General features: G+C 37.3%; 1 protein-coding gene across 3 annotated transcripts in view; it reads right to left on the bottom strand.

Annotated features, from left to right (window-relative positions):
* The window catches only part of ZZZ3 (zinc finger ZZ-type containing 3), a 64,056-nt gene that overhangs the window by 30,036 nt on the left and 17,168 nt on the right, over positions 1-16,852 (bottom strand). For all 3 annotated transcript variants that reach the window (XM_055724740.1, XM_055724738.1, XM_055724739.1), the window contains exons 2-3: positions 5,690-5,846; positions 1,738-3,299 (exon numbers count right to left, since the gene is read on the bottom strand). In XM_055724740.1, coding sequence (XP_055580715.1) covers positions 1,738-3,248 — 1,511 coding nt within the window. In that variant the 5' untranslated portion in view covers positions 3,249-3,299; positions 5,690-5,846. The remainder of the gene's footprint in view (positions 1-1,737; positions 3,300-5,689; positions 5,847-16,852) is intronic.

Below are 16,852 nucleotides of genomic sequence, written 5' to 3'. Positions count from 1 at the left end.
CTATTGTCACCAAAAATCAGTAAAATTTAAGACAGGGTAAAAATAACAGCATTGCTTTCGGAATTCTGCATTCAGGCAGCTGCAATTTCAAAAGCTCCCTAACTAGCTCTCACAACCAGGTTGGCAACTCTATAAACAACTAGTTGTATCTTCAGAGCAATTGTGTATATTCAAAAGCTAACACTAGGGCACGTTCCTGAAATTTTTCAAGAACAATTTAGATCTGTGTTTACTTGTAAGAACAGAAAAAATTACTGCTATTTTTACAGCATTTAAATGCAATTGCATGTTTTGATTTTTAAAAGCTGTGTATTTCAGACATGATTAATTTGAAAGAAGTAAAAATTGTGGCTACATCTAAAAGTCTGGTATGATCTTTATCATTCTTTTCCTAATAAATAACAAAAAAAAGAGACACATTACTAATGTATCTTTGTACTAACCTAATTATTAAAGTCATCCTACATACAGATACAGAGACATCCAAAAACTGTCAAAACACAACAGTCCATTTTTCCCCATTTACAATTTAGGAAACAGAAATCTATCTACCAGGGAAAGTGTCCATACACTTTGGGCGGATGGCTGAAACTGCAGATATTTCATTGTTACTCTGAAATCATAGTTTACCTGAACCATGCTCCAATTCACAATTTTATCTGATTAAAATAATTTATGCATATCCAATACTGAACAAAATTTCATTATAGAAATAATGCAACTCTAATACAAAAAATAATAGTCAAACTTCTGCTGGATTAATCAATCATCTGTGCCTTGCCCATTCAAAATAATTGTGCTGTGATGATTTACAGAAACTGTTAGCAGTGGTTTAACTCTTCATATGAATCAAACTGAAGATCATCTCTATTTGGCCTTTCTATACTCACAACAAATAGAATATCTACTAAACAACAAAACATGGAAGTCAAAACAGCAAAACAAAGACTGTGCAATAAAAACTGTGGCCTGATTTATCATCTAAAGACAAATTTTCTCCATGTAAACTTTCTTCACTGAGAAAATTGCCCTTTTGTTTCAAGAGTCTCCTTCACAGTTACCACAAATGTATTATTACCACAGTTCTACTGATAGACATTCAGACATAAAACCAAGATAGTGATTGTTTCTAATAATAATTAGAAATTAAATCTCATACATTAAATACATGTTATGTATTTACACTTAATGAATATGAACAGCAGTACAAACATATTTTACTCTGTAGAAAGTTCTCAAACTGCTGCATTTGATCAGTTTATCTTCCTTAATATAATAATGGTAAGTCTTTCCCATGACACTCTGAAAACAGGTATCTAGCCTTAAATTCTGTGTACAACGGAATGACAATTTCATAGGCTGTATGTGCTGTGCCTATTGGATATGCTGATAAATAACTCAACTCTAATTAAGGGTTATAATTCCTTCGGTTTTGTTTCCAGCTAGTTTTTTAGAAAAAAGAGACGAGATGTGTTTTTAAAAAAAAAAAAAAAACAAAAACCAAGTTCTGGCTAAAGAACTCATAATTAGAATGTATAAACCACATTGCTGTACCATACTGCATATTAAATAGTTTAATTTTGTTTGAGGTAGAAACAAGGAAGTAAAATGAAGACCAGAGAGTACGAAAACTATAAAGCCCTTAATTTTTTGTGAATGTACTTCAAATACATATTAATTTATATATTTCTGGTAAGAAACAAAAGCAGAATTCATGGTTACCATAGTTACACATACTCTTTGTTGTGTTTCAATGCCACATGATCTGATTCAAAGTAATACACATCAGGCTCTTCCTCATCATCCTCTGCAGTGTGGATGTTGGCACTCTCTTTGGCAGATGGTACATATCCAGCAACAAGCCTAGCCTCAGAAAGTGGCTTTCTTAGTCCATCACTCCCATGATCTCCCGTATTACAATTTCTCTCTTTTTCATTCTGTTTAATTTCTTCAGACTTTTTGGGAGATCCATTGATATTATTAATACCTACAGGTACATTCTTTTCAGTGGGACTGAGATTATTTTCTTCAACCTGTCCGTTTTCTCTACAAGGAGAGTTATTTTTAGTAGGGCTACTTCTGGCAGGGGCAGCCCTTCGTGGTGAAGTTCTCAATGTGTATCTGTGTTCTTGAAGTTCTGACATAGATGTCACTTGAGCTGAAACACAGTCCAGCACTGAAGAATGTGGTTCAGGTTCACCTGAGATTGATGCACTGTCATGATGAGTATTCGGGTTGCTATTGGTGTTTTCAGCACACTGTTCCTTAGAGGCACTAGTATCTCCTACAACATCTACCTCCTCCTCCGAATCCCTTAACAAAGATGACTGGATTTCAGAAAAGGACCCTGTGGCTGGCTCGTATGCCTGATGAGCATGGTCCTCAGGCAAGCAGTCATTTATTGTTTTGTGGTCCTCTAACTTTACCTGTTCTTGAGAGTTTGTGCAAGGCACATAATGGTCTACAACACTGTCCTCCTTGCTGCTATTAAGCAACAATGAAGAATGGGCAAATGAGTTTCCGTTTTCTGCTACTGTTTTGTCCTTGGGTGTACAGGAACCCGCACTGTTTTGCTTAGTGTTCCCATCAAGCTGACAGTCATCACAGTTAAGAGAATTTGAGTCTCTCTCACCAACTCCATTGACAGTCTGATAGCCTGCGATCTCATCAACTATTGCAGAATTATTAAATCCTTCTGCACAGACATTCACCTTTTTAACTTCCCTTTTGTCACAATCATCCAATATAAGACATCGACAAGCTCGCTTAGTCCCTGTGGAGACTGCATCATTGTCCGACACTAAGCTTTTATGCTCCAATGACTCCTTCTCTGTTTTAGTAGGCAAGTCCTCTTCTGAACTGTTGGGTGCCTCTGAACGTAGACAGCGCTTAATTCTTTTCAAAACTGGTGAAACAGATTCTGCTTGTTTTTTTTCACAATTTTCCACAGTTTGTTTATCAACATTATCTTTTTCCGAAGTAGACAGCCCTCTCTTTCTAGGGCTCACCCATGATTCCCGAGCACTCTGTTGTTTCAAATCAGTAGTTCTTCCACCATTACTGCTCTTCTGAGTTTGCACAGACTCCGGCCTCTTCTTTGGTGACCTTGACCGTATTTGAGGATGGGGTGAAACTTCCTCTGGATGAGCAATACTACGGTTTCTTAATGTTCTACCACAAAAGTTTTCATCCAACCCATTTAAACCCACTGTAGATCTTGTAACACGAGTAGATCGAGAAGCAGCCATACTATGGCAAGTCCCTAAAGTATGTTCATCATGATCCACTCATTGGGAAACCTTCAAAAAAAGGTAAACAAAACAATCAGAAAAAATATTTAAAAAACACCTACAGACATAGCAAATCTGAAGAATACATTGTCAGAAATGTACCTAATGTAAAACTTAGTATGTCTATGCAATGTATTAATACCCCTTCTTTCTGTGGTATTTCTTTATGGCATTAAAAAAGTTTTCCACCTAAGCTCCAAACTAGCTGACTCGGTTACTGTGGTCGTTCTAGCTTTAACGCTTGTTTGTGAATGTTGTTCATACTTATGGCTTATATAAGGCTGGAATGTTCCAGTTAGGCTCCAGTTACTAAAATACACTACTTTATGCACTGTACATATGATATAATCTATTATTATTTAAGTTTGTCTGGTCAAATGAGAGGTATCATATCACGGTCTTAATATCCCAGTTTCCAGTTACATGGTTTGACATACTAAGAAGGAAACCATTAAAATCATATGTTTACTCACTTGTTGCTTAGAAAAAAACCAAATTGCTCAAAAATAACAAAACAGAATTGCAATTTAAATTAACAGTGGATTAAAAAAAAAATAATTCACACCAGTTAAAAAAAAGTTACAGTCATTAATAGTAAAACTGAAATAAAACAAAATGCCTGAATCAGAATTATAAAATCATTCAAGTTGAAAAGGACTTTGGGGGGGCAATCTAGTCCAACCTCCTGCTCGAATGAACATATAGACTAAGCTCAGATTTGTCCAGCTGAGTCTTAAAAAACTCCAAGTACAGATACTCCACAACTTCTCTGGGCAACCTTGTCCTTGTAGTGAAAATAATTTTTTCTAATACCCAGGCGGGGCCTCCCCTATTTTTGCATCATTTATGTCAATAAAAAGCCTGGCTCTATCTTCTCAGTAATCTTCTCTGAGGTACTAAAAGGCTGTTTCCCAAGCCTTTTCCATTTTTAAACTTTTCATACAGTTGGTGAAATGAATCATCACATACATTGGATTTAAGTAAATTCAGACTCAAAGTAAAGTTTAAAACATCCAGTTTGAGAGTGTCTGTATTTCAGATTTCAGGGCGAGATGTAGGAGTACTCAAGTTGCCCAATCTCAAAATAACATTTTTAATAGAAATCAGTTCAGTCTTATCCTTCTATTAATTTCACCTTTAAAAATTCAATCTGTCAAACTGCATACCACCACAAACCTGTCATAATATCCATGACAATGAACAGATTCACATTTGTACATAATGGCATGCCTTTCCTTTTCCATCTACCAAATTCCAGATTATACAAAATCTGTTCAAGTGACATATGTGAAGACTTCAAATTTCAAATACAGAGTATCAAACCTTTTATGTGTTATTTAGAAAGGCTGAAAATGACAAACAGAAGAAAATTGTTTCAACAGGTGTTTCTCATATTCAGCAAAGGTGAGGGAAGGAAAAAAAAAAAACCAAACCAGCATGAATTCTCACAAATCTACTGTTTGGGTGTCAGATGGTCCTAGAGCAAAAAAGAGAATGGGACAAGGCCAGTACAGTTCTTCAGCAGTACAAATATTTTTGATGATTGACAACAATTACTATATTGTCTGTTTAGGAATCCAAAATGCAAGTAGTATTTCTTAATGAAAGTTAATGCATCCTAGAAGTATAGAAGTATTGCTTGGTATAGTTCCAGAAACAACTGTATAAGACAGCACATCATTTTCTGTAATGAAGAAAAGACAATTACAAAGTGGAAATTTCAAACATTCTGGAAAACTGCATTGTATGTGTGCTGCTACAACCCTCCTGCTTGTTAGCTATTCCCACTGCCTTACGTGAATGCCTGGAAAGGTACACTGTGTGTACTGCTACTGTACTAACTTCCGTTCTGCTTGTTTAAAAGTAACAAGGCAGGACAAAGTGTGAGATGTCCAATGAACTCTGTCTTAAGAGAAAATATAAATAATACAGTAAGGAGTGAACAGGCAAAGCATCAGTAGTTGAGTTAAAGACAGAAAAAAAACATGTCACTGTGTTGTCTATAATGATTGTTTATACCTATTTTCTACATGGATAAACTTGTCTGTATGTTCTCCCCTTTTATACACAAGCTCAACACCTTCTGGAGTGATCTCATTTGGGGATGAACCCAAAGATGAAAAGCAGGGTCATTTAGATATTCCATTTCACCTAGATGGTTTAATTAAAGGCTAGCACATGTTAAGGACGAGTAACTTACATTTCAAATGGATACCAATAAAATAAACCAGATTCCAATATACACTTTGGTAAGTAATTCTGAACTTGAGAGACATTAGAAATAATATGCAAGATAGAAATCTTCATTGATTTACTGGTATGTTACTTTCTAAAGAAATATAGCTTATATAACAAGTTAAAAAGTTATTATTTACTTAGTACAAAATGAACAAACTTACCACTGCAAAACCAGAAGAAATATAAACTTCTGACATTTCATACAGTAGACCCTTACTGTGCCACTCGAATAATATCAATCACCATTGCTGATTTCCATGATGTAATCCACATGCCTTTTTACTAGTTTATGTCATCACATTAACAAGATTTTGAAAACTGTTGAGAAAAAGACAAAGGCATCAATAAAACACTGAAATTATTCCATTAAAAATTAAGAAGAATGCAACAGGACACATAAAGAGTAACAGCATTTTAAAGAAGCAATTATCAATTTTACAAGTGTCCTACATAAAGAACAGTCTGCTATAAAGTAATTAAGAATGTGAAATGCTAATTTGGGTTTCAAATGTAAAATATCTTTCTTGGTTATCTTTAAGTGATTCAGCATATCACAACTAAAGATGTGCAAGCAAATGAATTCTGTTCAAATAGAGCGCCATGCATTAGGGTGTTCAAACCTCAGAAGATATCTGAAGAGACACAGGAAAACAAGTAGTGAAAGATATTACCACTAATGAATTATGAAACGCATTGTCAAATATATGTTATAATTAGTTACACAGTAAAAAATATTATTTCTGCTATTTAATTTTAATCAACTAAGCAGAACTCAAAACTTACATTGGCTCCAAATCCCTGAACAACCTTTATCTACATAAACAGGAGTGAAATGCTTTCCAGAGTTCACATTAAACCTATTCTTCACCCAAGGAAAACAATGTATACTACTTTGTTTATAGTGGAAGTGAACCAATTTTGATACTGAAAGACAAATAAATATATGGATCCAAAAGCCAGACAAGGCTTTCAGTTGTCTCCAGAGCTTGGGCATTAGTGCCAATGCCCAACAGCTATTACTTGAAAAAACATACCAGGAATCGCATTTCATTTAAGGACATCCAGTATTATGAAGGCACCATAAATCACTAGAGAATAGTGATTACTGAATCTTTCTTCATATTCTGTAACTACATAAGCAAATTTATTTTCATATTGACCATTCAGAAACTTCATGATGCATAACACAAGCTGACAAGTTTCTCCACATTTTTCTTTCTACACAGTTATTATATTCAGAATATGTATGTCCAAAGCCTTTGGAAATTGTCTTCTTTACTTTCAACCTACTTATGATTTCATATTGGTAAGAACAGAAAATGAATTCCCCATGAAGTTAACAAATCCAAGTATAAACTTAGCCAAGTAAGAGAGAAGAGATAAATTATGTCTAGTTATAGTGAAATTCAATAACAAAAGGTATTTCTACAATCATGTTACATGAAGTAACATAAATTCTATTACATGGATAACTAAATCATTATTAAATTAGATTTCAATTATTCAGTGGAATTTCTTAATTTAACAAACAGCAGAGAACTGTCATAAAGAAAAAAGAATGGAAAAATAAGAAGGCAAGGAAAAAGACTTGAAAATGCAAGAGGTAAATAACCAAAAGGAATGAGCAAAAAGGAACAGTTGAAATTTAGCTGTACCAGGAATGGAACCAGAAACAGTGAGAGATGAACTCCATAAAGAGCTCCAGTATCAAGTGAGTTCAGCCTGTCATCCCCTGCCATCAAGTTTCTTCTGTTTTTACTATTCTGGTATGCTCTTAGTTACTTAAACTTGCATTGTTACCTTCCCTATAGATCCCTTTAACTGACAGGAAAGACACATGCAGATACCAAAAGTAAAGAGAGATTTTGACAGTTTTTTGCAAAATCCCAAAAACGTAGCCCAACAAAAATCCCACAGTTCCGTATCTGGTAAAACACAAAATAAATAAAAAAGCCTGAAACAATGTATCACAGTGAGTCAAACAGAAGCAAGCCAGTCAGTAAGAACAGCCTCAGGAACACCTAAGATAGTAATGTCAGACTTTCCTCAGATTTGTACGCATTATCTCCCCTAATTTTCTTGCCCCCCAAAAAACCCTGTTTTACTCACAGCAGGAAAGACACAACCCCTGCTGTGCCTAGTGACCTTCGGGGAGAGCAAGAGCATTTTAGAAACAGAAAAAAAAAAAAGTAAATATCACAAAAGGAGAAATGAAGGTCAGGGGGAAAAAGTTCCACCTCGATAGATTTTTTTGTTTTGTTTTGGGTCAGGGTATGGGATGGTGGACTTTAATCAGGATACACTGAATTGACTGCACCTTAACTACTGCTTAAAAACTAAAAAACAACATTCACAAGAGCTTACTAAGTAAACAACTACATAAATTCTCCCAGAAGTTTCCTTGGAAAAACTGTCTTGAAATTAAACTATTATTTCTTTACTTTTCATAACCAATTAGAATCACTTTTTTTCATCTAGACATAACCACATCTTCCACGGCAAAGAAATTCAATGGAAGAGTTAATTTAATGTTTCATAAACCACTCATTTTAGGAGATATTTATGAGCTGGAATATGGAGTGCAAGGGAATGGCTTTTACATCTAAGCCATTCTTCATATTCAACTACTTTTTTGTCTTGGTCTTCACCAGCAAGTGTTCCAGCATGTCCTGGTTTGGGCTAGGATAGAGTTAATTTTCTTTTTGGTGGCTAGGGCAGTGCTGTGTTTTGGATTTGATATGGGAACAGCGTTGATAACACGCTGATATTTTTGGTTGTTGCTAGGTAGTGTTTGTACTGGATCAGGGACTTTTTGGTTTCTCAGGCCTTGCCGGTGGGAGGGCTGGAGGGACACAGGAGACTGGGAGGGGACACAGCTGGGACAGCTGACCTGAACTAGCCAAAGGGGTATTCCATACCACGGGATGGCATGCTCGGTATATAAACTGCGGGGGGGGGGTGGGGGGGTGGGCAGGGCTGCTGATCCTTGCTCTGGGACTGGCTGGGCATCGGTCAGCAGGTGGTGAGCAGCTGTATTGCGTGTCCCTACTTTTCTTCCTTCCCTTTGGATTTCATTCCTCTTCTCTTCTCCCTCCTTTTCATTATAACTGTTATTATTATTATTGTTGTTGTTCTTTTGCTTTTATTTTATGTCAATTGTTCAACTGTTCTTATCTCAACCCTTGAGTTTCGCATTCCTTTCCGATTTTCCTCCCAGCTCCCTGGGGTGGGGAAGGAGGGAGGGAGCGAGTCCCTGCGTGGCACTTAGTTACTGGCTGGGGTTAAAGCACAACCCAGCCACACTGCCCAAGTCGCAGGAGGCAAAGGCAGGGACTGTGCGAATGAAGAAGCACCTGCTATAGCAGAAGATCAGGGCAAGCCATGCCTGACAAATTTGATGGCCTTCTATGACAGGGTTACAGCATTGATGGATGAGGGAAGAGCGACTGATGCCATCTACCTGGACTTGTACAAAGCTTCTGACACTGTGCCACATGATACCCTTGTCTTTAAAGTGGAGAGACATGGATTTCATGGGTGGACTACTTAATGGATAAGGAATTGGCTGGATAGTCGTACTGAAAAGAGCTGTGGGCAACAGCTCAATGTCCAAGTGAGGACTGGTGACGAGTGGCATTTCTCAGGGGTTCACACTGGGACCAGTACTGTTCAACAACTTTGTTGGCATGTGGGCAGTAGGACTGATGCACCCTCAGCAAGTTTGCCAATGACACCAAGTTGAATCATGCACCTGACATGCCAGGGGGAAGGGATGCCATCCAGAGGAAACTTGACAGGCTTGAGAAGTGGGCCCCTGTGAACCTCATGAAGTCAACAAGGCCAAGTGCAAGGTCCTGCATCTGGGTCAGGGCAACCACCATTATCAATACAGGCTGGGCAGAGAATGGATTGGGAGCTGCCTTGAGGAGAAGGACTTGGGGGTGCTGGTGGACAAGAAGCTCAACATGGCCCAACAATGTGCACCCATGGCCCAGAAAGCCAACTGTAACCTGGGCCGTATCACAACAAGCGTGGCCAGCACCCCTTTCTGCTCTGCTCCTGTGAGAGCCCACCTGGAGTACCGTGTCCAGGTCTGGGGCCCCCAAAATAAGAGGACATGGACCTGTTGAAGCAAGTCCAGAGGAGGGCCAGGAAGATGATCAGAGGGCTGGAGCACCTCTCCTATGAAAACAGGCTGAGAGAGTCAGTGTTGCTCAGCCTGGAGAACAGCAGGCTCCAGGGAGACCTTATCAGTGGCCTATCAATACTTAAAGGGGGCTTATAAGAAAGATGGAGACAGAATTTTTAGTAGAGCCTGTAGCAACAGGACAAGGGGTAATGGTTTTAAACTAGAAGAAGGTAATTTAGATTAGATATTAGGAAGAAATTCTTTCCTGTGAGGGTGGCGAGACACTGGCACAGGTTGCCCAGAGAAGCTGTGAATGCCCCATCCCTGGAAGCGTTCAAGGCCAGGATGGAGGGGCCTTTGAGCAACCTGGTCTATTGGAAAGTGTCCCTGCCCATGACAGTGCAGCTGGAACTAGATTATCTTTAAGGTCCTTTCCAATGCAAACCAGCCTGTGACCCTAGGAGCCACATTAACATTTAGGAAAAAAAATATTATAACAAAGACTCAAAGTCTAGAGAAGAATCAGCTAAGAAACAAAATGGTCTGGTTTGCAAAGCCCACTATAAATGAAGAAGTTACAAATGAAAGCAGAATATAATGCAGAGACAAAGCTTTGAAGTAAGAAAGAAACTCTGAATTTGTCTCTGGTGAGGAAGGACCTGCGTAAGAAGTCAGCCAGTGAGTGATGATGCTGAAACCTTATAGGGAACCGTCATACATTAATCAGTATGGAACTTCTTCAGAGCGAGACTGAAGTTCGACTGCTTACAGAAATTGACCATACATCCCATATACAATCAAGAATTTGATGACAGCACAGGATGGAGTTTCAGGGTATGCATTTTAGCATTTGAGAACTCTTAAAAGTGTTACATAGCTTTAGGCGGACTCTACTGATACACACCGTAGTCATATAATTACACTAGAATTTTTATTTAACTTAACCAAAAGCCCACTTAGCAGAGCTAGTGAATGATGAACTGCGTGTGTGAAAACTGTTAGCAACAGAGGAAACAAACGTACGTAGAGATGGAAACCAACAGTTAAAGACAACAATGAGTAAACTCCTTCCTAAATACACAGAATAACCAAATTCTTCACTGGGTTAAACCAGTACTGGCTATCTGGGAACCAACTACAAGTCGATTGTTTAAAGGAACCCCAAGAATTATAAAACACATAGGCAGTTAAAAGTATGTTCAATGTGGCCCTAAGCTAGAAAAGAAGTTAATATATGAACATACTGGGTCTATCAGCACACAGGACCTGAAAGCTGCAAAGCAATGGAAGAAGCCTCTACTATAATTGTGTGATGGTACTTCTTATATATTTGGTACTTATGATGGATGTATTATCATTACATACAACATTTAACAAACTAAAAAAAAAAAAAAATCATGTATTTGGGGCAGGGGACACATGCAGACTCTTGCAACAGGAAAAAGTCTCCAACAATTATTTGATGTCACCATTTTATGAAAATGGACAACAGTTACAGCCTTCCACCACAACTCTGCTCTAGAAAACAGAATAGTTTGTTCACCTCATCTAGTGAATCATCATCTTACTGAAAAGAATGATCCGTTCTCTTCCGGTTCTTCTGAGTCTCATCTAACAATCAGTTTCCATTCATCCTCAGATAATACTACATGGGAATAAAGATTAAAACTTTTTCCAGTGTTCAGTTATTGCAATTGTGGATACCTGATAGCACTAGCATTCCAGTCCCATACTGCAGTAAATCCCAAAATTACTTCAGAAACATTATCTGTTATCGGTGTAGTTACCATTTACAAGAGCAAACAGGATGCATACATAATTGCCCTCTCCTGTTTCATTTTCTTTCTGCTTTAGATCTGTGGGACCTTGCCTGTCTCTGGCTGAAAGTAATATTGCAGAATGTTTTATTTCAGGCATAAGACTCTTTGATCGTACTTATTTCTGTCATCAGAACTTGGGAGTCCTTAATATATATTCCTTTTTCAAAACGTTGTATTTTATTGTTTTAAAAATGTGTCACATTTCACATTATCTTTTTCAAATTGTAAGACCTCAGAAGAAACACCACTTTTACATACACCTTTCTAATACCAAAAAGCAGAACATTGTCTGGGAAATAAAAAAATCAAGACAAATCTGCACCAATGACAATAATACGGTGTGATTTGAGAATGTAAGACTGTGCATAATTTAGCTAGTTTGAAACAATGTACACTCATTCTGTATCTTATCCCAAACTATTTAATTTAGAAATCCTGCTTCCATTGACCTAATGATTTTCTAGACCTCTGTTATAATGCACATAACATAACTCTATTAAAATAACTGTGACTTTAACATAAGAATATAGTCAAGTCTGTCATATTTCTGAGACCTCAGAACCTCTCAGAAACCACTCTGAGCCACTGGCCACTATTTACATTTTGGAAAACAGTAATTCACTAGGAACTTGCTACTGGTCTATCTTAGTGCAGATATGAAACTGATGGCCAAAACTGGCTTCTCTCAAGTTTCTTGAGAGTCTCAAGATTCTACTCTCCCAAGACTCAATCACAGTAAACAAAACCTGAGTCTGACCTGACCCTGTATCTCTTACTCGGTCTTCTACATTAAAGGGGTTTAACAAAGAAAAAACATAACATTTATCACGGATCTCCTGTTTGCCATTACCTTCTGTTGTGAGCATGTCATAGATTTTTAACCAATTACTGCATCCATACACTCACCATGCATGCACACAATCTTTACTCATTAGCAGGACCCCATATAAGCTTCTTGATACTGCCCTTGAGGGGTGGGGGAATAAAAAACTACATCTTTGCATTTTCCACAGAGAATTACACCAAAGGTATCTTGAATAAGCTTTTGTGTTCAGATTGCCTACAGACATCCTGATCTTTACACCATTATCTTTCTTCTTATCAGCTATACATTCCAGACCACATTATTTCAGTGATTCAGAAAAAAACCCCTAGACTTTATACATTTTAAGCATGCATAGTACTACTTAAGTGTGTATCTCAAAAGAAAAGAATACTGATAGGTGACAAGCTAAAAATGAAACCACTGTATCTCTGTGGTATAAAATAGCGATTCTTAAACTCTCTGCAGAGCAGTAGTAAGTTATTTAAAACAGTACATTTTAAAAAATGGAATGGTGATTGTATAAAATGAAGACTGCTGAAGCTATTTATGTAAACAGAATCTAATCCCTTAGAGAAACATTTGCCCAAGACAAAAAATTTGCATCTTGGAACAGAAGAGAACTTGCACAGACATCAGGTTATCGGGACTTTGGTTTATCTCCACATACAAAGCACATCACTTCCCAGCAAAGTAGTATTACTAAATTAGGTATGAATTTCATTTAACAAATTATATTCACCAGTCTATCACATCTAGAGTACGCCAGCATCTCTTCCCACACATACTGAGCTTAGCAGAACTACAGTAGCAAGAAATTAGTTTTCTGGAGAAGGCACTACATTTTTCTCATTTTACATGACATCAAAATAAGCAATACTTTCAAGTGATAGAAATAACCTCCACCAAAAGACATTACAAAGATCTTACGTGAAATAATACATAACAATAAGCAGCTTAAAGCTATAATGGAAGTTTAAATGCAATAGAAGTAAAAATAAATATATATTACGAGGCTCCATGGTCTGGAATTACTCTGAGATTTCAGCCATCTATGACACAGTAAGATTATATTACATATAGTCAAGTTACAGTTTGTCAGAATGGGACTACTTATATTTACTTTATTTTATATATAAGGATAGCAGGAGTAAATAAGGAAAAAAAGAAAAATTAAGAAGAGTAAGAAAAAAGTATCAACAGGTTTTATAAGCCAGCAAACTAGCAAGGGACACGCTTTACCAAAAACTAAAACTGGCAAAGAACCAGAACAGGTAGTTCAGTATACTCATTTTCTTCCTGAAAATAGATGGGTTCACCAATCCACACAACTTATTCTTACATAAGGGGCAGGGGGCGGGGGGGGTGGTGTGGAATCTTTAGAGAGAACCTTCTTACAGAAAAAGTTGTTTCCAGTTCTTCCAGGGGAGGGGAAGAAGTAAGGGTAAGCTGATTCTGGTACTTAAATAATAGGATGTGTGAAAACAAACAAAAGCTTACCCTCCCCCTCTCCAACACTCTTACATTGACTTCTCTTTCTCTAGAAATACAAAATAAAGAAAATGGTCAAACCAACAAGTTATATGACAATGACTAGCAATGCACATTTGTTCCTTTGTATCCCTTCCAGTCAGAAGCAAGTTATGAAAATGGCTCACAGCATTTTTTTTCTCTTTTGGGCTACCAACATGAGGAAATTTACTGGGAGGATGGGTACAACAGAGGTGTCACCCCCTTTCCAGTCAAACATTCCAAGATAAGGTTGTAAGGTTACTTCATATAAAGCTAAACATGAATTATACCAGTGTAACTGTACAGCAGAACTCTAGAAAAGTAACCACTCTATCAAATTTCTTCTCCTTACGGACAAACCCTAAATTGCTTTCAGTTTCTTGTATCTTGGCCAAATTAGTTTGCACTGAAATCATACATTGAAGCATCTGCCTCAAACTGATATTCCCACCCTGCTGCCTCTCCTCTCAATTCTCAGTCAAAATAATTAGTCATTTCTGTGCACAAATAGGGACATATTTTAAACCCTCTTAGTGCTTAAGGCACATCTGACTTCTTCAGTAAGTTTTTCTACCTCAGTGTTTTGGAGTAAGAAATTGGAATTTGACGCACAGAAGCGTCTGCTTGAGAACAAAAGTCCTGGCGGAGCTGTGATGAAGGCAGACTAAGGCGAATGCCAAACATGAATGGATAGGTAAGGAGAGTGGCTACATTAGCAAAATGAGTGGATGCTGACTGGAGAAAGGCACAGACTGGGAATCCTGAAGAACTGCTATGAGACAGAAAGATCACAACTGTGAAAGAGGGAAACTGGAAGCAGAAGTAACTGGAAGACGCAGACCGGCAGAATCTGGAATCTTACCTAGTCACAACTAATCTATACACATCACCGCAGTACCCATCCCAATTATCTGTCACAAATACTTACGACAACTCTGTCAACACAAATATTCATGGAACTACGAAATGAAACTACAAGTAGGTCTTAGATGAAAATAACACCTTTTCTTTTTTTCTTTTCATCTGGGTCCAGGTGGATCAATTTTCCTGTGGGCCATATTAGAGGACAATGTGCTGCAGCACAAGTGGTATCATATGGCCAGAACCAAAGGTGAATACGTGAACTTTGTAAGGTGGTACCACAGCCCTAGAACAGCAAACTACATTCCACACTTCAACACCGGTGTGCTCCTTCATCTTAACTTATTAGAAAATGCAAAAAAAAAAAAATGATCAATCACCTTGATATCATTTAATACAAATTGCATTTAGCATGAATGAAGACAGTAGTGTTAACTAAACACCCTTACTGAACTTACTGATCAGTCAATAAAGTGACTGTTTTCTGATGCAATTAACTTACCAAGAAAACTAAAAAACAGATTACACAAATAACTTCTACGTCCCATTTCAAAAAATCACACTTAAACCTCACTTATTGGCCATCAGTCTACATCCTTCTCACTCCACCTATCCACACCACTACATCATCCTCGGTAAAAGTCCCACTACATTGTATTTTCATGTGAAACCATTCAGCTGCTAAATAGCTTTGCTCTTATCCCAAGAACATCTCCAGTGCAGGATTACCAAAACATGTGACTAACATCTTTGAGATACGTTAAATTAAAGAGGTTCTTAAAAAGCTCATTATAAAATTAATTACACTAACTTGATTACAGTAACCATTTCTCAGAATGTTATTCTAGCAAAATAGACTCCAATAATATTTGACCTCTTAAACACAGCTAGAACATAGTTTTATACCAATAACTAGGAAAAATATTACTTATTTCCTAATGAAGTTGTTATTGCAATATGCAGAAAATATCAAGCACAAAAAGACATTTCTTTTTTCCTACAGGTAGGCTGCAATTGTAAGGGGTCATCATTTACTTTATAACCCTAACAGCTTAAAGATGAAAAGGAAGTTGATGAAGAAAACCAGTGCTCCTTAATTTCTTAAAAGCTCCAAGATAAACCAGTCTGTTCATTTCTGTAGAACACTGCACCAGAAATATCTACTCTGATTTACTTTCAGAAGTGACTGCAAACATGCTACCCTATGAAGTACACTGTAATGTGTATATTGTATGAAATACTGTGCAGAATATATTTTTATCCCAGATGACTTTCTGTCAAAGGCACGCATTTCAAATACACCAATTAATATACTTTTTAATATGCAAAATTACAGCATCAGCTATATAAGCCTCAGACAAACACTGACATACAAAACAGAGCAGCACTACATATACACAACCAGGTACTCTGCATGGGTTGTGCTTAGAAATCCTGTTGCATGGATACTAAAGCAAGTAGCATACCAGAGAGTTTAGAAAATGGGAGCATGAGGCATGCAATGGTTCCTGTAAAGTATTTTGAGGGTTGTATCAGAATTAAAATGTTTTTGTACTCAGTTTTGCCCTCAAAATTTAAAATACGCCCACTGTACCCAAAGAAAAAAAAAAAAAAAGGCAAGAAGGAAGGATGTTTTTCCAGTTATCTCCATTCATGAAGAATGTTTTAACCACTTATTTTCCATCTGGTAATACTTTTGACTCTATCTGGGAGGTCAGCATATTATTCTATAAGCAGACTGGCAAAACTGCTATCCCATGGGCTGGTTCTTTGCAGTCCTAAATGCAACACAGTTCTGCCAGACACCTCACCTCACCTCCAACATTTTGAAAAAATTCATGTTGCTCCCTCTGGTCATCTCCAAAACTCAAGGATGGTGTGGCCAATTCCAATCTACACGTGCACTAACTAGACTGCTAGCAAACCACACATAGCAGGTAACTTCAGGGCTCAAACTGCAACCCTTCTTAAAAAGGGGACTTCAACTCCCATGAAAGCTCCAAACTTTTTACACATGAGATCTTCATTCCCAGCAAAATTTAGGGGGATTGCTCAGTTGGTCAAAGGGTCCAAATGTTACTCAATAATGGTAAACAAATATAGGGACATCTTCTGGCCTAAGCTAAAGGGTTGATGTAAATTATGACTCTAAATGCTTAAAACACATTCTCGACAGACT

Source organism: Falco cherrug, chromosome 12 (genome assembly GCF_023634085.1).
Source record: "Falco cherrug isolate bFalChe1 chromosome 12, bFalChe1.pri, whole genome shotgun sequence".
Taxonomy (NCBI): Eukaryota; Metazoa; Chordata; class Aves; order Falconiformes; family Falconidae; genus Falco; species Falco cherrug.
This window is presented reverse-complemented; position numbering and strand designations above follow the sequence as displayed.